Below are 22,884 nucleotides of genomic sequence, written 5' to 3'. Positions count from 1 at the left end.
ACCAATGAAAACCTAGAACTGCACTAAAAAGTGTGGAAGTACCTAGAATTACAAGTCAACTGATTTCCATAATTATCAGAGATCTCAATAACATCCCGTTTATCGGTAGCGAAAAAACTGCAGCAGCTCAAAGTGTAAGAAATATCGTGGGACCTTCTTCATCAATACGATGGCAAAGACTCCAAAATATTTTACCACAAACCCATTGCTTAACCCGGGATTACACTATGAAAATTTCATAAAAGTTATTCTATAAAACTTTAAAAGTCGAACCACAATAATAATATTGGTTACATTCCACCAAATGTAACCGGCTATCTTATTGGTTGCATTTTTCAAGTTTTAGAAAAGAGCTTTTATCAAACTTTTACAGTGTAATCCCGGCCTTATACAGATATTACTGAAATTATAGATGATTTTTTTTTTTCAAATCTATAAGGCCGGTATTACACTATAAAAGTTTGATAAAATCCCTTTTATAAAACTTTAAAAATCCAACCAATAAAGCTCACAGGTTACATTCGAGCAAATGCAACCAATAATCTTATTGGTAGAAATTTTCAAATTTTATAAAATAACTTTTAGAAAAATTTTATAATGTAATACCGGCCTAAATGAACAAGCTTGGTTGAAACCCTTCGGAAAGATCATCGTCAGGTGCTTCCAACCACGAAACAAATATAGCGCACACACATTGTCGTTGATCTACGTCTCAACTTAATTATTTTGGTTGTGGAAGGCAGTGGATGTGATTATTCTTCTGTTGCAATGTTAGATGCGTTTGGTGTACCTCCAGGTCATACAGGGTGCATTGGTAAACAGCACGGACGGCATTTTACTGGAGATCCGTTGATTCTAGCGGCGTACTTCCAATTAGAAAAAGTATTCAGATAACGTTTTGAACTTTGATAAGTCATTTATGTTGCAAAAGGTTGTATAGTTATTAAAATAAAATAAAAAAATTAACTTTTCATGCAGACATGTGGTATCAAAATCCCAATTGGAAAGTTGTTGGCCTTTCTCTAATGAGGCGAATATACCAGAATTTAATGTTTTTCTTGTAACTTTTCTCTGTTTTTTGGAATTAAAAGATCTCAGCCAATATTGCATTTAAAAACGTAGTATTTTTTTGCTACACGTCCAACCCCAGTTGTCCTTAGTCAACGACAAAGTGTTGCTGGTTTTAGAGTTGGGTATATGGCAATTTATGGTACGTAATACAAATAACATTAATAAATAATTTAAAATTAACATTATTTATTATTAATATGAGAAAAAAAAATCTCTAAATTCCCCACTTAAATGTGTTAAAATTTGATGTTTGAGCAAATTCTCCAAAAAATAACAGTTGGAGATGCTTTTGAAACCATCTGCAGATCTCGGGGGCCCTAGGCCGCAGCCTGTAGGGGAAATTCAACGCTGATCAATACATAACTAATATTGCATGCAAAAGAAAGAAAAAACACTGCAACAATAAATTACTCCAATCATTTTTATGGAGAAAATTCCGCATATTATATATATACTGCATCGTTTTCATTCATGATTACGTGTCTTACCTTTCGGCTTCGCTGGTGCTGACCCTGCTCATTCCTCCCAAGAGACTTTCTACTGGTTCGTCGACGTTTTCCAAGTGGTTTTGCGATGCATTGGAAGAAGAATTGATATCTGCAATAAATGTTTTTACGAAATATAATAAACGCTGACTTTCATTCTCACTCAAGATAAACATTTATGATACTTAATATACAGTAGACTCTCGACTATTTCTCTCTGTATTATCCGGCCTAGTTAAAAATTATACCAAAGCTGCAGAAAACGGGTTTTTGGGTGTGGCTACACGCAAAATTGTGCTGTACTAGCCACACCTCAAAACTCGTTTCTGAACAGGTTCTAGCGCAAGTGGAGAGACATTGCGTAGCGGAAGAGGTCTATGGCCGGTATTACACTGTAACAGATTGATAAAATCCCTTTTATAAAACTTGAAAAATGCAGCCAATAAGGTCACCGGTTGCATTTTCTAGAATGTAACCAATAACCTTATTGGTTAGATTTTTCAAGTTTTATAAAAGGGATTTTGTCAAACTTTTATAGTGTAATACCGGCCTAAAACAAAAAAAGCCGCCATCTATATACGTATATGAAGGACTTAACATTGAAACAAATTAAAATGATTTTTGCAAGAAACAAGTCTACGTTTTTGTTCTGTATATTCAGGAAGCGTATGAATTCATACTGTATATGGTTTTATGTTTCCTGCAATCAAGTTAGACGTAATATAAGTAGGTTAAGCAGAATAACTTATATTTAGCCTAACTTCCAACTGTTTTTATTCTTTTACCATTTATTCTCTAAATTTTTAAAACATACAGTTCAGTACGTAACAAGCATTTATTGAGTACTCGTCTGTATTTAGAGGTCGGAAAAAATCGGGTTTGGGTATAAAACGGGTGCTTTTGATGAATGGGTGGGAGGTAGGAATTCAACATTTCTAGAAGTTCGGCCTATCTGGATTTCCTGTTATCCGGCCCGCTTTTCCACCACAATAATTGTTTCCTTGAATTTTACTCCCGTTTCCCTCGATGAGATTTTATAAATCTCTCTGAACACGTAAAATTCCAACTGCTGTCAAAAAAGATAACACCATCAAGGAATCAATTCTTTCTAGATAAAAAGTTATTTTACTTATATAGCAGTGTTTTGAACTGAAATTGCACTAAAAGATGTACTTTCTAAAATAATAGGAAATTGAGAAAAGAAAACTGGTATATATACGTATGTTCTCGTGCATATTTCTAATATATACGTATGTTCTCGTGCATATTTCTAATATACACGAGACCATAGAGGGTTAAGCTTGCTAGAATACTCAGCGGATTCCATTAGATTGCTGAGCCTGGTCCAGAACACCAGAAACAGCCAACTTGCACGCTAGGTACGACAGAATTTGCCAGGCAGTGAACACAAATCCATGGAAATTATCGGAATTTAGTTCCCGTTACCAATGACGGGAACCACGTCAATCAAGAAACAACAGCACATCGTCACAATCACGTCCATCCAAGTCAAAGCGTGACAACCAAAAATATGTAACATCGAGTTTTCGACACCGATGACACAGACAGCGTGGGGGAAAAAAAAAATCGTTGCAGAGACAGAAAATTTGTCGCGAATGAATTACTTAAAACAAAGATAAGAGAAGATGGAGTTAATTGAACATGCTTCACGTAGGACGACGCATCAATCTCCATTGCTCAATGACCATAAACCAGGCAGGAAAAACAACATAAAAATAAGTCAATTTGAAGATCGTAAACACGAAACCGAAGATAATAACGCATGGAAGCAGAAAAGTTGCGGAAAAGCTAATATCTTATAAATACTAAACAAGTTATATCCAAACAAGGATGAGTAAAAACGAAAAAAAAAGGGGGGGTATAGAGAGGGTATTAGATGTAAAAGGGGTTTTGTGTCTCTTATCTCAGGGTTAACGTATGGTTACACTTCAGAAACTGATCGGAGGAGAAAAGGTCCATGGACTGTGCGTGTGGAGAAAGTCCTTAACGAAATATATATATATATCAAGTATTTTCTCTTCTCCCTTCGGAATATTTTCGTCTTACACGTACACATTGTTGAACCCGCGGTCCAAGGGGTTTTGCGGTGGACGTCTCTCCTTAATTCGATGACTTGGTCCGTTTGGTGCTCAGCCTCGCGTTAAAGTTGTATTCGATGGAAATGAAAGAACCAGCGACCCGAAATGATTTGTTTGTATAATATTAACAGCTCCCTTTTCCTCTCCTTCTCTCTCTGTTACTTTCCTCTCCTTTCTCTTTCAGGTCTTGTTTTAAAGGATGGTGCGTCTTATTTCTTGAAATATGGTCATGAAATGGAGTAAAAGACACTTGAGAGGGGGGAGAAAAACAAAACAAATTACACACTGACTCGGGTGTATGATAAGTTTTCTTTGAAATGGCTGAGGTTTTGGGAAATTCAGCTGGGAGGTGAATTTGGGACCAATGATATCCTCGTCGTGGATCGAAATGATTATTTTAAGGGATTTGGATTCGTTCATTGAATTGGAAATCGTGTGGGGGGAGGGGTTGTCTGATTTTATTGGATTATGGTCTATTTTTTGTATTTTGGTGATTTGTTTTCCAGCATGACCAAGGTCTTTCACCACCTGCTTGTATCTCTTCGGTGAGACAGAGCTGCGGGATATGTTCTGGTGTTCTGGTTAGGAAGAGGAGGTATTTTGACGCTTGACGCCATTCCCTTTACTGATTGTGAAAGAGTATGAATTCCATATAAATTACATCTGCTTAATATTTTCGTGACGTAATTATCGTCGGACTATAGACCAGTGTTTCTGAAATTTTCTGAAAACAAGGGTCAGTAAAGTGCCTGAAACAATTTGTGCGGGACAACTTGTGTCCCGTATTACGGGACATTCCTGTAATTTCCGTTGCTCCGACTTTTTTTTACATTTTTTTTTTGTTTCTTCAACGATACTGATGTGATCGATACTTATTGTTTTACACACACACATGATAATTATGGAAAAAATTATAAATATTCATTTCACGATACGTGTATTTCACGTTTTGCCCTCAATTTTGTTTTTGGAATTCCAATTACGATAGGTGATTGCGCTTTGTTCTGACAAGATTTTCGATGGCAATCTCCCCCCCCCCCCATATTATACGGATTATTATTTAAGATCCCAGTTTACAGAATTATACTTTTGCTCAAAGAAATATGGTCATCAAAATGCATTTAAAGCAAATAATTTGCAATTTCTGGAAAAATTTAGTGATATCCGTACTGAGGATCGTGACTTCCCGCATTCTCCTCGACGTTAACCAGGGGTTTGAAATGCGTATATTTATTATACAAGGGGGAAATAATTATTTGTCCGTAAAAGAGGGGATGAAACAGCTAAGAGGATTTTTACTGTATGTACATTTCCCCGTATCGGTATTTTATATGACAGCGTCGGTCATGTGAGTGGGAAAATGCATGCAAGGCCAAAATTTTTACATGCCCCGGGCATTCCTAGCAATTACCCAGCCCTTGTTTCGCAGCAATGCATTATCCTTACGCAGTGGTCTATGAAACCATCAATATTGGCATTTGATTATGTTAACCTCGTAAACGATGGCTATTCATTTTGGATGAAATGTTTCAGTGACCACACAGTGTAGTTCAATTGAAGTTCGATGATGAAGATAATCAGAGTTCCTTAGTTAATCAAAAAGGGTGATTTCTGTACTTCACATTTTTTTATAACAATCACTAACGATACTGGAAACTAGAAAAATCCCCTGAAAAATGAAGATCATCGTTAGGTTTACGGGTTTGATCCAAGAGAGAACAGCAACAAGAAAACTTTTTTTTTCTATCAGATCTAAAAAGAGCAACGATAGATGGCACTCCAACCATTCATTGCGGACGAAGACAGACGTAATGACTTTCCCTAGAGAGAAAGAATTCCGACCCAAAAAACTCGATCGGTAGTAAACTGTTGTACGGCGTTATGACCGGAGTCTGTGAGCGGTGGAAAAGGTCCATTAGAACGACCCGTTTCGGCGTTAGATTTTGATACATTTGGTGTACCACCATAACCTCGCAAATGATGACTACTCTGTGTAGATGAAGCGATAAAACGTGTCATTGACGACACACAAACATAATTCATTGGATCTCTGTAGACAATTAAAGCTCCGTAGTTATCAAGACCGCGATTTCTTCGTTCTATACTTCAGTCCTGGACAGAAAAAAACACATTCCCAAGTACTCTAAAAAAACCTGAAGAATTTATAAATTGCGAACATAATTATTCAGAATTTATCAGCTCTTTTCAGGTTTCCGGAAAGTCCATCTATTCAGTACTATCTCATTAGCAGTCGTTAGTCCTTAGATTGACAACATCCCTGTTGATTCATCTTGGTATAGTTTCCCACATTCACCGACAACCATAGCTAAAAATATCATATCATGGGAAAATCGAGTGAATACATCACTCGGAAAGTTTTATGACATCACGAGTCGGGACGATAATTAGCACGATACGCAAATTAATACACATAACTTTCCGTTTCAACTAGATATAACATCCATAGTATTTCCACAACGACGGGGTTGCAATCAGCGTATATCAAAATACAGATAACACACATATATCATTTTTGTTTCATTATCAGTCACCGGAACATGAATACATGAAGACTAAAGGCTTTTGTTCGTCGTCACTGGGAGGTATATCAACTGTCATTGTTTCCATCACGAGAGGCGCTACAAGTAAAATAAATACGCGACGAATTACCGTTAATAACCACCACCGACGATGCCAGAAACGCATAGAAAATCCCCTAGAAAATCACAAAAATTTATCCTTTTCTCCGGGCAAGGGTTTTTTTTTCCCCCTTCATTCTTCTAAATATTACCCTCGTCACGGTAATTACCGGGCAGGGACTAGAAGAAGAACGGGACGGGACGAGAGAGAAGAGAGATAGACGTTGGAAAACATTATCATTGCTTTTGCTCCGAAGGGCATCAGCAATGATAACTGAACTTAACGCCTTCCCTTCTTTCTACTGCTTCCCTCTCGGACCCCGAAATTCTGCTAATTGAAAAATTGATTGACGTAGTCGGAAAATGTGAGGATTACAAATGAGTACAACTTATCACACCACCACTTTTCTCTGAAGAAACATTAGCGTAACCATTCCTGAGTATCGACGATAACTTGAACTTAATTACATCATTAAGCTTAGAGCAGCTTAATGAAGATTATTAAAGAAATCGCCTCCTCCTCCTACTCCTATTCCAGCCCATCTACGTTTCTGTATCTCTCTCTCTCTCTCGCCTTTTGGGAGGGTAACAGCAGTTTTCTTAGGTAATTAGCAAAACGCGACGACATCGTGGATATACCGTCGTTTTCCACTTCTCCTTTCCATTCTCCAAAAAGGAACATGGGTAGAAAAGCTGGTCGGGTGCGACAAATCAGTTCTCTCGAAGACTATGCTGATGGGCATGGCGGTAGGTGAATCTCTAAGAGGAACACACACCACGCGGCCCCTTTTACTCTATCTACTCCCATAACTGAACTTACAAGCAGTCATCATTCGTTCCACCGTGTTTCCAAGATTCTAATCTGTAATTCTTGCAAAACCACTTCGGCTTTAATCACTGGCGAATCATTTTCGCTAACTAAATAAGCGTTTTCTGGTACGAGTCGTTTCTACCTTATCAGCTACGGCCACCTTGACATACGCGGTGAAGATTTTCGGTAAATGGAGAGACGTGTAGTTTTCTGAGTTATCCTCGTGTGTGCGAGAGAGAGAGAGCAACACTTTAAAACTATAACCTACCCTTTAAGCGGATTTTTGGTGGGTATTATTCACGGTGACTGATGTGTCATATACGCGTCGTTATCCAGCGGTCTGTTTATGTCAGTTGAGAATCTGAAACTCTCGGTATTTGTATGTAATGTTTGCGTAATTTTCGAAGGGACTCGTTATGTATAAAGCCGAAAAGAACACTCAACTCATAATAATGAAAAATCTTGAATGTCAATGATTGATATCTTCTTACGCGCGGATTTCCGTCACCATTTTTTTGAAATTTATGGGTGAAACGTACAAAAATTTAAGAATGTTTCTTCAAGAAAAACTTGATTTACTTAATGTTAATCTTGATTTTTATGTCTGGGGGAATTAGGAAATCCATTAGAGATCTAGAAGATGTTCACAGAATTCTTGATGCGTTGGAAGTGACTTCGATAGTGAAAATATTGACATACGCTATGGATAGTATCAAGAAACTGCACGAACAACAGTTTTTGGAATTTTAACAATGGATGCTTAAATTTTCAGGTTGTCAGTACTTGATTCAAGCTAGAAATTCATTGTTGAATTGAAAATAAAGAAACGTTTGAGGAATTTATTGTAGAATTTTCAAAAGAAAGTAAATTTTAAAGACATCGTGCTCCTTTATCAAGCTGAATATTCATTTCTCGAAATGAAAAATCTGAAGTTTTTGAGATTGAAAGCCGTTCTTAAAGCTTGAAATTCAGTATTGGATTTAGAAAAAGAGTAACTTTTGAAGCTGTAGGGCTGTTTTTTTAAGCTGGTAATTCATTATCGGAAAACATTGAAGCTGCAGAGTCTTTTTTAAGCTGGGAATCAATTAAAATATTGAAAAACACTGAATTTTATAGCTGGTGAGATGTTTTTTTTAAGCTGGAAATTCGTGGTATGAATTGAATGAAATGGATGAAATTGAATTTTTTAAAATCATTTGTGAAGTTATTGTTAAAGTGTAAATGTTTTCAGTGAAGAAGCTTATCAATTTAGACTTTCTTCCCAATGTTTACCTATATTTTTTCGGAAGTTTATAGATGTTGTGCCGAGATCTCAGTATCTATTTTATTAATTGTATATTTATCATTATTGAATACATAGTATATATTGATTACAAGACTAAAGTTAAATATTAAAGTAAATTATTAAATTAAAGAAAAATTTGAAGTTACTTTAAATGTGAACGAATTAATATACAGGGTGTCCCGTAAGTGCTAATGCGGTTTTTATCTCATCAACCGTTCGTCGTAGAGGTACGATCCCAATTTAAAGAATGCTCAAAAATTACTCTGTACAAGTTTTGTGAGTAGAAATAAAGTATGCCGCAAAATAAAAAATCTAAATTTGTTTACGGCCCCCTTGACCTCTCTAACTTCCGGTTGAGAAGTAGTTGCCCTGCCTTTTCTGAGAGCCCCCCCCCCCCCCGCTAAAAAAACATGTTTTCAATTCCAACACTCACCGAGTTATTTGAGAGTTCAAAAATCGAAGAAAAGTTATGGAAGAACAGCGAAAACTGATGGATAACGCTCCTTTCCCTCATTTATGCTGTCCTTTCCCAACTTTTCACAGATTTTTGAATTCTAATATCTCTGCGAATATCACCGTTAAAAGCATGGGGAATCTTTCGTTCGACTCAGAAAATACAGGGCATCAACTTTCTAATTGGAAGTTGAAGGACAAGGGGACTGTATAAAAATTTAGGTTTTTCTCTTCTATTTTCCGTCAACTTTATTTTCACTCTCAAAACTGGTACAGGGTGATTTTTGAACACCTTTCGAACATTTTTTTTTTAATTCAAACCTTACCTATACGTCGGTTGATGAGATAGAGTCCACATCAGCACTTATTGGACACCCTGTATATTAATATGCAACACGTGCCAAATGATTTAGAAGCGAAATACAGTAGATCATGCCTATCAATTCGACGTAATTTTTGTTTCTCACAAATACAAATACAACACCACAGCAGGCAAAATGCCCAGCGAGGTGGCTGAGAAAAAGATGCCCATAACAAATATAACACGATTCTTAGTAGGCTCTAAATCTCTTTATAATTAACCTTAAAGTATCTACGAATATTTTCATACCGGTTTATACCATGACGGAAAAGCAACAAAAAAAAAATTTCCCACGGATTTCCATCATCCGAAAAACCTCCACCATGACTACGGAATTCCCAGTATTCTCTTACTTTAGGAACCAACGACGGAAATTCTCAAGAATATAGGAGAGAGATCCTCGATTTTTCTTTCTCGCGAGAGTTCCTTTCTCCAGTTATTCCGGAAAGTATTAACTTCGTCACGGCTTTCTTTTCCTTCTTTTACGAAAGGGAGAGCTTTTTAAAACCAGCTTTCTCTCTCGGTGATGAGAAGCAGCCGTAAGTATATTTGAATGCCTGGTACGCACTTCACGCATGCACGGCCGCTTCATTTTCACGAGAGGAGAATCCTTCCACCTACTTCTTGTATACTACTTATTCACTCTCACTCCAGTACGTACTTCGTTATTCAGGCCATGATTGGAGAGGAGGAGGGGTTAATCCTTAAGGAAAAATTTTTCCGTCCAACCTTAGGGGTTAAAAACGAATTTTTCCACCCGGGTCGTCTAATTCCTCGAAAGCATTGGAGGAAAAAAAAAATTTTTGTGAATAAATTCGAAGAATTGCTTAAGGAAACAGTATCTACTAAATGTGACGAGAAAATTATCTCAAGAAAAGGCTCAAGGATCCGTGAAAAAGTCAAGTGGCACTACAAGTACGGTAAACATAAGGCGAGGGAATGTATTTTTACATGGCGACTGCCATTTAGCCATTTCCGCGGTTTTTCACTGATCCGCATTAAAACTGCCACAATGGAAATCATTGAACCTATTGTAAAATACCACACCTTTTTTTGCCATGAACAATATATATATATATATATATATATATTTATATATATATATATATAGTGCTTTCGCACATCCTAACTTCGAGAACAATCGAAGAGGGAAAAAAAACTCCAGCTTTTACTGTTAGTTATGCTGTATGCGTATTTCTATACTACCCCGATGGGAAAAGATAATATCTCCGTCTCTATCTTTCTATTATCGAACTTTGAACAAAAGCTGACTCCACCCACAGATTAGGGGGGGGGGAGGAAGAAAAAAATATAGAATAGGCCGTATCATAGGCCGTAAGATTTAACGTGAATACTTTCTTTGCGTCTCGAATCGCGTGGGACATAATGAAATTGGTATCATCGTATTTTTCTTTGGGATATCTAACAGGTGACACTGTTGTCTTTTATTTGTTTACGAATCTCCAGAGATATACCGTGAAACAATTTCGTTACGAATACGGGCCACGAGCCTAGTGCCCAGACCGGAAGAGGTATTTAAACTAAAGATATTCCATTGCATTCGTCTCTGAAATGCCTATCAGATACCATTGTCTTCTATTTGCGTTACGAAACTTCTGAGATGTACCGTAAAACTATTTCGTTAAGAATACGGGCTGCGAGTCCAATGCCCACACCGTAACGGGTATTAAAACTAGAGTAGCATCATCGTTGGATTTGTCTTGGAAATGCCTATCAGACGACACTAGCGCCTTTTATTTGCATTGCGAACTACCAGAGATATAACGTAAAACGATTTCGTTACGACTAAGAGCAGCGAGACTGGTCTCCAGACTGAAAGAGATATTAAATTCGGAGTAATATCATTATATTTGTCTAAATGAGATCTACCCTTAGACATCGAAAACACCCATATGTTCTGAATACTTCCTGAGATATTATCGTTTAAATTATTTCGTTACGCAACTTTTTGCGAATGCACCAACATCGTCAAATGATCTAAAATGCGTACTCACATCAAAAAGCGTGATTTACAGAGATCTTTGGGATCGTCATTACCGAAACAAACCGGGCTTTAAGGAAGCTAAATATTTCGTAGTTTGAAAAATGCAAAGCATCAAGTTTGGTGAGATATCTCGTATTTGCCACTGAGAGGGTTAATAAATTTAACGTATATATAATAATAATAATAATAATAAATAATAATAAATAAATAATAAATAAAAAACCAGGAAGTACAGTTTAAAACCAATGTGGTTCTATACCTCTCACTGGTATCCAAACTCAGAACTGATAAGCCAACCATGGTCTCCACAAAGGTGGCGCTGACAGAGCTCCAGCCCCGGGCGCGAGACGATTTTCTCATTTGCTGTTTTTCACGATATAAGTTCACTGAAGAAGGGCCCCGTGAAAAGTCTAGGCTGAGGTCTTTGCAGGGCCGCAACTAGGCTGGGACAGCCGGGGCACTGTCCCAGGGGTTCCCTTAAAACTTTCCCTCATTTGGCATAATAACACTTTCAAGGAGGGATCCCCTTCTGAAAACAATATGCCCCGATGCCCAGAGAAGACACGCAGGGCAAAGAGCTTAGCCTAGGGGCCCTGGTGTAAGATGCGGGGAGGCCAAGAAGCAAACAGTGAATGTGTTAACCCATTCAGCTGCTAGGTAACTCATAGAAATGATTTAAACAACGTATGACTTTAATGCAAAAATTCAAAATTCAGATAATCTCCAAGTCATTTCTACTATTCGTGACTGATTTGCTCCAACGGAGTCCCGAATCTTCAACTGCCGGATATAGAGATTCAATTCTACGTATATGAATATACAAAATACTACAGGTAGATAGAACACACAAATACTAACCAGGAGATCCATAGGCATTCAGAGAGTTCGTAAGCATAGTGGGTAGGTAAGGTGGCTCAGACTCGCATTCGCTCTCGAGGTAACCAAGCCGCGGCCTGCGACCGAGACCATCTACGTGGTGCACAGACGTCACTGTCCTCGGCGGCACAGAGGGAGGCGCTGGCTCCGGAGGGCTCTCGACAAATCCTAATAGTAGTAAGACAAAAACAAAAACACAATATTATTCATGAAATACCCAGGGACAAGTTACGGAATTATATCTTGAAAAATATATTCGTCGCTTTTGGTGAATGGAATTCAGAGATAAAAACCCCGGGAATGTGCAATCCGGAATGATTCATGGTGATTGTTTTGGACTTGATCCAATTTAGAGTCACGGGATTTGAAACTGGAATGGGGTGAACTGAAAAAAAAAACCATGATAACTATAAATTCATTTTCGCATGACATGATATGTGAAATACTCCCTTGTCTTAAAGTTTTCGTTACTAGATCGCAACGCCCGTTTTATGCAACGTTAAAACTCTTATGGAGCAGCATTCCGTGGAAAGTGTGATGGCAAAACTGTATCAAAGGGAAGACGAGTCGAGAATGTGGAGCCATTTGCGAAAAAGAAAGGATCGGTCCAGTAGTATGAAAGTGCACCCGAGTGGCGTGTCACTAAAATGCTCGTCCACCACCGTGAAAGTTGCCCTTAGGTCCCAGGATCGAACCGGGGAAATATCGATAACAAGATATGTTTTCCCTAACGAGCTTGAACCGACCGTCGATAGATGGGTGCCTTCATTTCCTTGCAGTGGCAACCCTGCTATTAGCTCAAAGATGGATGAAAATAGATGGCATCCCACTCTGTTGTATAGACACATTATCTGTACCTAATAACAAGACAGTAATATAAAGGAAAGTGTACTCATCGTCCTCCATCTTCGAACAAAAACTGGTTTTTCCCGGCATCCAGTGATGTCTGATCGTTGCAAAAAATAAGCAGGATAAGAAACAAAGATGGGGCTACAGCGAGCGATAACACTGACGTCACACTTTCGCTCAGTGACGACGGTGATATTTTGTGACGGTGACAGTGAGTTTGATATTTCAAGGAGCTCTACTTAATATCAAAATTACCTATGCGACGTCACCAGCGAAGCAAAGACCTATCTTTTGTCGATTGTTACGATATAATCGCGCGTGCGCGAAATTAATATATTGTAAATTTCATACGTTTTCATTAGCTAAATGAAGATCAAACACAGCCTAATTTTATTAAGCATTTGAATTATCAACAACACAAATCAAGGAAGTCGTTAACAAAATGTCGGAAAAGTACTCCACCCAGAAAGAAACCACACACAAGGGTTTTTTTTTTCCACCGTGTTCCGTGCCACATCGATTATGATTCCTGCCATCAAATGCAATACACAGGATTAATCGGAAACAGCAGCGAAGATTTCCCCCTCAACAACTTTCTCATATAAGTATGCTCTCCAGTGCCGGCAGAACTCATTAGAACCCAATCAAGAGAGAGAGACCAGTGCATCCCGGTATTCGAGAGAGAGAGAGAGAGAGAGAGAGTTCGCGTCGTGTATAACGCGGCTAATACCACAACCGATAAGAGAAGACCAATCGTGAATTATGAATTCCGACTGAAACCCTCTAACTCCACGTGGAAGAATTTCTGTTACGTTCGGGTGGAGCAACAGCAGTTGCTTTCCTCGTATCATATACGCATTATATGAGAGGTTTGCGGATTGGGAAGAGAAATCTACAACCGAATCCCATTCGAGAACCATTTCCACAATCTTTCAAGGGTTTCCCCCTTACCCATTCCGGCTCGGCTGACACCCACAGATGTTGTGGGGAGGAATATTAACGGCAACAAAACTACATCTATAGATCGTATAGGTTCTCCGGGTACTGCATTTTATTGCAGTGCGGGTGCATTCCCGGCAAAGATACAAATCGTGATCGAGAGGATGGAACCTGGTTCTGTCGTTAAATTTTCGAGCCACCTGTTCCCCCCCCATTTTCATAATGATGATGACGACGACGCGACTCTCCGTGTCTTATATAATATCCGTTTCGAGAGTTCATGAAATAACAGAGTCGCCGAGAGGTTGGAAACGTGATTGTTATTCACTGGTGTTAAACTGAATATTATTATTCAAGAGCACCTCCCCATCCCCCCTTTTGCTCTCCGGCAGGGTGGAGGACCTCTCGACAAACGACGGTGACACGTTGCGAAGTCTGAAACCGTTTAAATGATGAGGGTTTTCGGTATTTATGGGGAGACAATTTGAATACACAGCCTGGGATATTACATGAGTGTATTCGAGAGAAGGCAGAGATAATCCGTCATTATAGTATTTTCTGGAATATACACGAATACATGATGGCATTGACAACGCCGTGGTAACCTCAACCCACTAATACAGCAGCAATAACTCTTCAAGTTTACGTCGACGTTGAGTTCGGTTTTCTAAGGTCATATCTGTACGAAATTCGGGAAGGGTTAAGGAATGAAAGGGTTTATCAAAGGAAATCCATTGATTGGATTCATTAACACGGGTGAAAAGTGATTGCGCGGCAGAAATAAATAAAGTAACCTATGGAGAAGTCAAAAATACGGGGGCTTGGTTTCATTAGAAAAATTCAGCCAGGGAAACTCTTGGAGGAGAATGAGATATCAAGAGTGAATGAGGACTTTGATTGGCCCGTAACAATGACACGAATTGGGCAAGCTTCGTGAACCCTTAATGAGTAAACAATCGAATGTACTTTCACGTGGTGGGATTTTTGTTTCGTTCGGTGATGGTAATGTTCATGAACCCCTTTACGATCAGGGACGTAGTATTGTGTGCCAGTGGGATGAATTCAATCAAGCTGACTGTTTCTTCAACTTCTTTGTTTCCTCATCTCGAAGCTTTAGTGTAACCCTATGATGCAAAGCTGTATGTGTTCTCTCGTCCTCCCTGTTGTCCTCAGCTTTTCCCCCCCTCATTTTCCACGCCATCCCTCCCTCATATATATATATATATATATATATATATATATAATGTGTCTTTTTCGGGACTAATCTTTCTATTATATACAGTACACGGAAGTAAGACGTAAGTGAGGCAAAAAAGCAAGATATTGTACACTTCTTATCTCTCTGTAACTCTCTTATCCAGTTATCTACTGTCTGTGTACTGTTCCTCCCCCACCCTGATTGGTTTTTCCCTTTATTTCTTTCCTTTTACCCGCCTATACGCCTCATACACAGCATTCAAATCTATCACCAACAGCAAGGTCATATCGGGAAGGGGACATGGGGCTCTGGTCCCCCCCCCCAGCGGTTTCGGCTCGGCATGATTCTCTATTCAAATTTCGAACCCCCTTATGAGCCCCTTAGGGATCGAATTTCGAAAAGCACCTTCTTAGTGAGTTTTTACTTCACAAAGTGAAACTACTGACCAAATTTCATAATTCAGCAGCTGCGGCTCGGCGATAATGAATCTGCCAGTCAGTGAATCAGTCGATGAGTCAGTCAGTCAGGACATGTTATTTTATATGTATAGGTACTGGGCCTATGCTGCAGAGGTTCTCATAAACTTTTTCCATCAGCTGCGCCCCCTTCCCCTTGATCTGCGCTGATCCATAACCTCCCAGAACAGGTTATACTGCATACATTCACGAATCATGAAACATTTCGAAACATTACCAGAGATGATTTCTACGAAGGGATTCACTTGAAAATAGTTTGAAAAGTAATATCTAGTTACTTCATTATCGATAACATTTGTAATTATAGATCAATATTCCCTGAAATTTTTCGAGGGATTCTTCAGAACGAAATTAAATCTTAGGAAATGATAATTTCATGAAGGAAAATAATTTCGAAAAGGAAGTTTCTAATTACATGGATTGCTTCATATTAACGGAAACAATATTAGAGGAGAGATTTCACAATGAATATTCGAATATTATTTCCGATCATGAATCATCATCATGTGTGTGTATTTTCGACATTAATATTTCCTCAATTTCGAAGACGAATTCTTGGAACTTTTTTTGTAAACTGTGAATACGGAAATAAAAATTCTAAAAATGTATCCACTTAAAATGAAATATTTTTAATTTTAAATCATTGTAAACAAGCACAAAGGTTACAAAAAGCAAAATGTCCAAATAGGGGAAAAAGATGCTTGTTAAAAATAAATAAATAAGGATGTAAAATATAGGGTGGGGGAAAAAAGTTCGTAGAAAATTTAAAAATGGACAAAAACCGGAAAAACAACCGAAATGAAAAACGGTTTGCAGGGTTAGCATCGCTAGGTCAAGGGATTTTTTTTTGACAGGAAAAATAAATAACTAAAAAGCAGCCGATAGGTGGCGCTGACGTACACACAAGTCAAAGAAAGGATACGCAAATAACAATTACAATGTCGCCAAATCGTTTATTACAGCTCCACATGACCACCACCACACATCACAGGCGAGTCAAATCCAGCAACGTCTTTGTGTTTGCTTGAAAGAGAGATGCGCTTTCTACATCACGTTTATGCAAGCTCTAGTCACACTACTACTTCACCAACTCTGGTCATATCGCTGTATTGCAATTTACTGTCGTTAATGAGATGGGTTGTAAATGAAGACGTTGTCTATCGGTGGTCACCTCAAGTTCGTTTGGGAAAATATCTTATCTATATCCTACCATGGGTTCGAACCCGGGACAGCAACCTTCACGGCGATAGACGAACATCTTTCCACCACGCCACTCGGGCGTAACTAGTCCCACTGCTACTTCGGTTAAGGCATTACTGATGCAGACGTTCGGGGAAGAATTAACAGGCGTTGCAAGTTCTCATGGCCTCCTCGGTCTCCAGATTTGACACCGGCAGACTTCTGGTTAAGGGGATATTTGAAATCCCTGGTGTATGGATCCGGTCCATCCAATCTGTCGAAACTGAAATATGCGATCCGCCGAGAGATGCCATGTATACATCCGGACTCTGCCGTTGGTAGATTTGCGACTTATCCCCTGCGGTGGTGGTCATGCGGAACACATATTGCTGTAATAAAAGATTTGGAGGCGTTCTGTTCGTTGCGTATCTTCTCTTTGACTTGTGTAGGCTAGCGCCACCTATCAGCACTTTTTTAAGTTATTTTTTGTGTCTTAAAATTTTTTTTTCCTTGATCTAGCGATGCGAACCGTGCAAGTTGTTTTTATTTTGGTTATTTTTCCGGTTTGTTATAAATTTTTAAAGTTTCTACAGATTTTTTGATCATTTTATATATATTTAAATTACAACAGCTCAAAAAAGCAATTATCATAAAAAACAAATAATCATGAAACTCGTGTGATTGTCTCATGTAAAAATGGATAACCATCTCCATTTATATTATTTATATGATATTTCTTTCGAGCGTGCCCGTAGTGGACTCACGAAATTCCATTTATTCACAACCCTGTTAGGGCAAAAACTCCCTGTGGCACCACTACCTATGTCCCTTACTAAACGATACTGGCGTCCCCTTGTCAAAGCAGTCGATTGATGTTGTTTAAATAACTTATGGTCCATCCTACAGGCACAACATATTCCAGGTCAGGACATACCAAGCCCCGTAGAATGACTTTAGGAGAACGCGAAGAGATCATTTTAAGAATGAAACAGAGGATCCTGTTCGATTCGCTGCTGAACAATATTCAGAAAGCCTAGGTCACTCGGCTATGAGAATGTGCAAATCGGTTCCTCGGTGATCCCCGTTGCATCGAGAATAACTTTACTATTCAATTCGTAAGGGAGAATAGTTGGTCATCGCTACCCTGGCGTGCATAATAACATTGTAAAAATTACGTACTTGTGCACTTTCCCGAACTCGTTATTAATATGAAAGGAATGAAAAATCCAGAAACAAGCAAAGGGAACCAAATGAGTCAGTAACACTCCATCTGTTTTAGGTTAACCAAAAATTTTCACGTCAAGCCATATGAGGAGAAGGCTCAAGGTAGATCTCTGCTCAATTGGATTCTTGCAGGAATTTGGCACTATTTTACTTTCTGGATCGTCCCCCCTAGACAAAGCGTGACGGTTCCTGCGAATTCGTGTGTTAAATGATCAAAACATACCAATCCACCAAATACAACACACACACTTACAACCGAAAAATTAAAATGCAAAACACTTTTGCCTTCGAGAAGATAAAGGGCCACGCAACTTAGCTTTTCCATCTATCAAATTTGGGTGCTCGGATATAATCTTATTAAGGGACGAAAAAAAATTTCAAAATAGAAACAAAAGCGAAACAAAGAGAAATTGTTTCCTAAGAATACATTTCGTCTAGAATTGATGAGTTTTGGAAAAAAACTGTTTTTCCATTATAACTGTTTTCCCTGGTTGGTAAATCTTGTTTTGTTGACATCAAAGTTTAAGCGCTAATACATACTTTTTAGTGATCAAGAGGTGAAACATTACAATGGGTTTATAATACCTGACGAGTACTGTGGATTCAGTTTAATATATGTTAATGTGAGTAACAGCATTTTCCAAAGACATAAATAAAGCCTAGAAGCTATACAAATCAAGTGAACAAATAAATGCATAAATTTCGATGTCAGACTTGGTGGAAAAATAATACTGGTTTCGATTATCAGACGAAAATTCGATGATGATGATGATGATGCCGTAGAAAAATTTCAGTTTTCAGTAATCATGCTTATCACTCGGGTTAATCGATTAATTTGACACAATAACATCAAAAATTGATTCAATGATGAAAAAATGTGTATACACTACTGCTACTATAGCCTCTCTGCACTGATTGTGTGGAATTTGCAAATGACAGTTTCGATTGGAAATAGTCGAAATTGAGGTAGGGGTAAAAGTGGATGCGCTTATGGGACAAGGCCTAATTTCGGCATCGTTTTTTAAATATTTCTCTCCCATCTGAATGACAGCAATGAAGCTGCTGTCATTAATGACAAAAAGTAAACCATTCCCGATTATATCGGAGGGGAAAAAGACCAAATCAGTATTTCACCCTGTCTTAAAATTACTATTTTTGGTAACAGAAATTCTAATTGATCAAACAGGTATCGAAAGAAAAAGCCATAAAATAACATTTAATATATGTTGGCAAGGAAACCCATATATAGAGATCTTGTCTGACCTACAGGACAAAATTCTTTCAAAAAGTATTAAAAATGCTTCAAAAATTGTTTCACCATTAATAACATCTAAGTACAATCTGTCATAGGATTATCGATATTGTATTAAAAAATACATGCTATTAATGCAAACTACATCGCATGTGATTTCTACGTAATTCCGCCATACGTCGATGATAAAAACAACCTAAAAGTAACAATTCCCAGCATCTTAGTTTCATTTGGCTAATACCTAACCCGAAAAAAACATGCTAAAAGCTTACCAATACATGTAATACATATAAAATAATTTACGATATCGAGGATTAATCTCTATTACGTTGATAACGTTTTTGAAACAGTTAAAAAAATGGATAATATTTCTATAAAAATAAGAATTAAAAGGTTTTTCTCCCTTTTTCGATCACTTAAAAGTATTAGCAATTAAAATTCAATGCTAACAAAACAAGATTTAGGTAGAAAATTTGTTTTAATGGAAAACGCGGAAAATATTTCATATATATATTTCTACAACAACAGCAATTCTAAACGAAATGAATTCCTAGAAAACAATTTCTGTTTCGCTTTTGAAGTTGCTCAATCGTGTTTCTATTTTGATTCGTTTTCCCTTTCTTCGTCCTTTAATAAAATTATATCCGAGGACCCACCTTCTCGAAGGCAAAATAGTTTTGTATTTGAATTTGTGATTTAATATGTGTGTGTTGTAGTTGGTGGTTTGTTGTTGGATTGGTATAGTTTGATTACTATACAACATCCATATAACCTAATTACAATCCACCATGCGATTATGCGAGCAAAAATACACGTTATTTTAATGCAAACTTAACTCTTAACATCCCACGTAATCTTTTACGAAATTTTATCGCATGCCTATCAGGAAAAAAACCTAAAAATTCCAACTACTCCCATAATGGATAGTATTATAGTTTTTCATTTGTCTAATACCTAATTCGAGAGAAAAATCCCTAAAAGCCTATCAATACATACAAAGTAATTTACGGTACTGACGATTCCTCTCGATGACGTTGATAGAAATAGATTTATATTTCTACAAAAAGAATTATACATTATAACTATTTATATTCCTTAAACATTATAACCCTTTCGAAGTATTACCCCTCCCTTATAGATCACTTAAAAAAGTATTAGAGCTTGAAATGCCAGCAAAACAAGACTTAGTAACCAGGGAAAACTGTTTCAATGGAAAACGCGCGGAAAATATTTCCATATATTTTCACAACAACCTAAACAATTCTAAACGAAAATGTATTCCTGGAAAACAATTTCACTCTGTTTCGCTTTTGAAGTTGCTTCAATTGTGTTTTGTTTCTATTTTGAATCTTGTGTTTTTTTTTTTCCCACCTCCTCCTTTCCTCGTCCTTTAATAAAATTATATCCGAGGACCCAAATTTGATAAATTGAAAAGCTTAATTACGTGGTCCTTTATCTTCTCGAAGGCAAAAGAGTTTTGTATTTTAATTTTTCGGTTGTACGTGGGTGTTGTATTTGTCTCCGCCAATGGGGGGGAAACTTTTCTCAGGGGAAATTAAAAGGTAAGAGAATGTAGCGAGGGGAAAACTAGAGAATAGAATGGTTGTGTGTGTGTTTCCCCTTGAAACAAAAGCGAGACTTTTGCGGTCTAATTTTTTTTCTTTTATATTACTATTTCAATTTTTCCTGGGCAAGGAAAAGGAAAATACAATCTTATCTCTCTTTTAGAACTAATAGTTAAGCTATTTTCATCGTTACATGGAATCATTGTTGGGAATGGGTTTTCCTCTCGTTTTCCTTTCTCTCTCTCTCTCTCTCGCGACGTCGAAAATTCGACTTGTGGAGAATATAATCGCGATTTTGTCTCCGCTGTTTTCCGGTTCTTTCCACGGGATTTTCAAGTTTATTGTATTCGGGGTGCGACGAATTTCGGAAAGACAAACGGAGTTTTATGGTTAGTTTTATTTTAAATACGGAAATGTAAAAGGATACAACGTATTCAGGGTGATGAATCCTCGGTTGATAAAATGCTACTGATCCTGTTGTAATATAGAGCGGAGAGAGGAAAGTATATTCCGTACGTCGTTTATATGTTTATGTCTTTGTTACCGGATTACGATGATACCTGTGGTTTGCTGAAGCGTTTATACAGTATATATATATAGTTTCGTGTATAAAATTAATTTTCTGTAATCCTACTGCGATAAATTCGAGGAAAATTTCCTATCGAGTTGAATTAAGACACGTATTTACCTACCTGAGCGATTAGATATGATCAAGTAATTGATAGCTCGTGTTTGGTTTCGTAAATGTTTGTCTCATGGGAGGTGGGGGGGGGGGGGGAATGGTCGGTGCCATTGTTGCTGGAAGGAATCTTGGGTGTAAATAAAATAATGCGGTGTTGCTGTTTTTGGTGCTTTCAAGTTAAAATTATACAGGAACTTTGTCGAAGTTTGACTGATCAAGCGGAAAAGAATGCCATGAAATATAGGGGGGAGGGGAAAGGATAGCTTAAAAATTTGACGCGCTGTTAGACGATGTTAATGGATAAGCATCAGTATATTTGAGGAATTAGATATGAAAAAAATTAGATTCGGCGCAATGACGATCAGAAGGGGTGACCCTTCTACAACCGATATATCGACGATTCGAATGTTTCCAGATCTATATTAGAACTGGATTCTTCATCCTTTGTTTTCCACTGACCGCTTGCCCCAACAGAAGGGGGACTTCTTGATTATATTTCCTCATTCAAGCTAATGGATTTCCTGATGTCTATATTCCCCTAATCTGACAGCTGTAGGCTACACTAAAATGAAATCGGCCCTCAATTTTCGTTTATGTGACATTAATGAAATACGTGGAAAAATGAATTTGTTCAAAACGCAGCTTCTTAAATCTATCCAGCTTTCTTCATCCTGTCTGATTGTAAGCCATAAACCAGTGTCATGGTCGCTGAAAGTCACTTCATCACTTACTTTTCCGTTACCTTCGATAATTCATCTGCACTAGTTTTGGAGCCCCAATGGAATCTCACCGGTACTTTTTTTCTTCATAGGGACCAGCGATTGGTTTTGATTCAGACAGACTCTTTAAAAATCAAGGGAACACGTGCTCTTGTTGCTATACAATAATTCGTTTTTCTTATTTGATTGAATTTATCATCAAAATAACACTTTTTTCAACCTTCTTTTCAACAGCGTTATGAAGAAAACGACCTTGAACACTACAATGAAAAATGAACAAACTCACTGGTGCGGGTTGGAGACACGAGCCGACTTTATAAAGGTACGTCTACACACTCACACTACCCGTTGTCTTTGAGCGATTCGCTAAGCTCTCGTATGTAAATGGGGTGACAAGCTGCAATGATTTACGAAACTAGAAACGAGATTCGTATATGAGATGATTCGTCGACAGCCGGTACATCATAGATTGATAGATAGATAGATAGATAGAACCGCTCACAACCCCGGACTGATGCAAAGCACCTTACGTCCGTTACCTCAAAAGAGGCAGAGTAGTGGCGGAAAAGTTAACAAAGATTTACAGTGGTGGCTTCCCTTGCCCCGTGCTCACAAGTATCGAATCACTCGCGTCGTTCTCGGTACATCATATAGATTGGATTGCGCTTTTTTGATTTTATACATTGAAGATTGAAGGACCGACACACCCTACTTCA

General features: G+C 37.9%; 1 protein-coding gene across 1 annotated transcript in view; it reads right to left on the bottom strand.

Moving 5' to 3' along the window:
- The window catches only part of LOC149089440 (teneurin-a-like), a 415,199-nt gene that overhangs the window by 199,321 nt on the left and 192,994 nt on the right, over positions 1-22,884 (bottom strand). Inside the window, exons 5-6 of the mRNA XM_089238543.1 lie at positions 12,068-12,253; positions 1,560-1,668 (exon numbers count right to left, since the gene is read on the bottom strand). Of these exons, the coding sequence (XP_089094669.1) occupies positions 1,560-1,668; positions 12,068-12,253 (295 nt within the window). The remainder of the gene's footprint in view (positions 1-1,559; positions 1,669-12,067; positions 12,254-22,884) is intronic.

Source organism: Pholcus phalangioides, unplaced genomic scaffold (genome assembly GCF_987345545.1).
Source record: "Pholcus phalangioides strain wild (caught in Gottingen) unplaced genomic scaffold, Ppha-v1.0 ptg000002l_1, whole genome shotgun sequence".
Classification (NCBI taxonomy): Eukaryota; Metazoa; Arthropoda; class Arachnida; order Araneae; family Pholcidae; genus Pholcus; species Pholcus phalangioides.
Note: the sequence above shows the minus strand (reverse complement) of the source record. Positions and strands in the feature narration are given on the sequence as shown.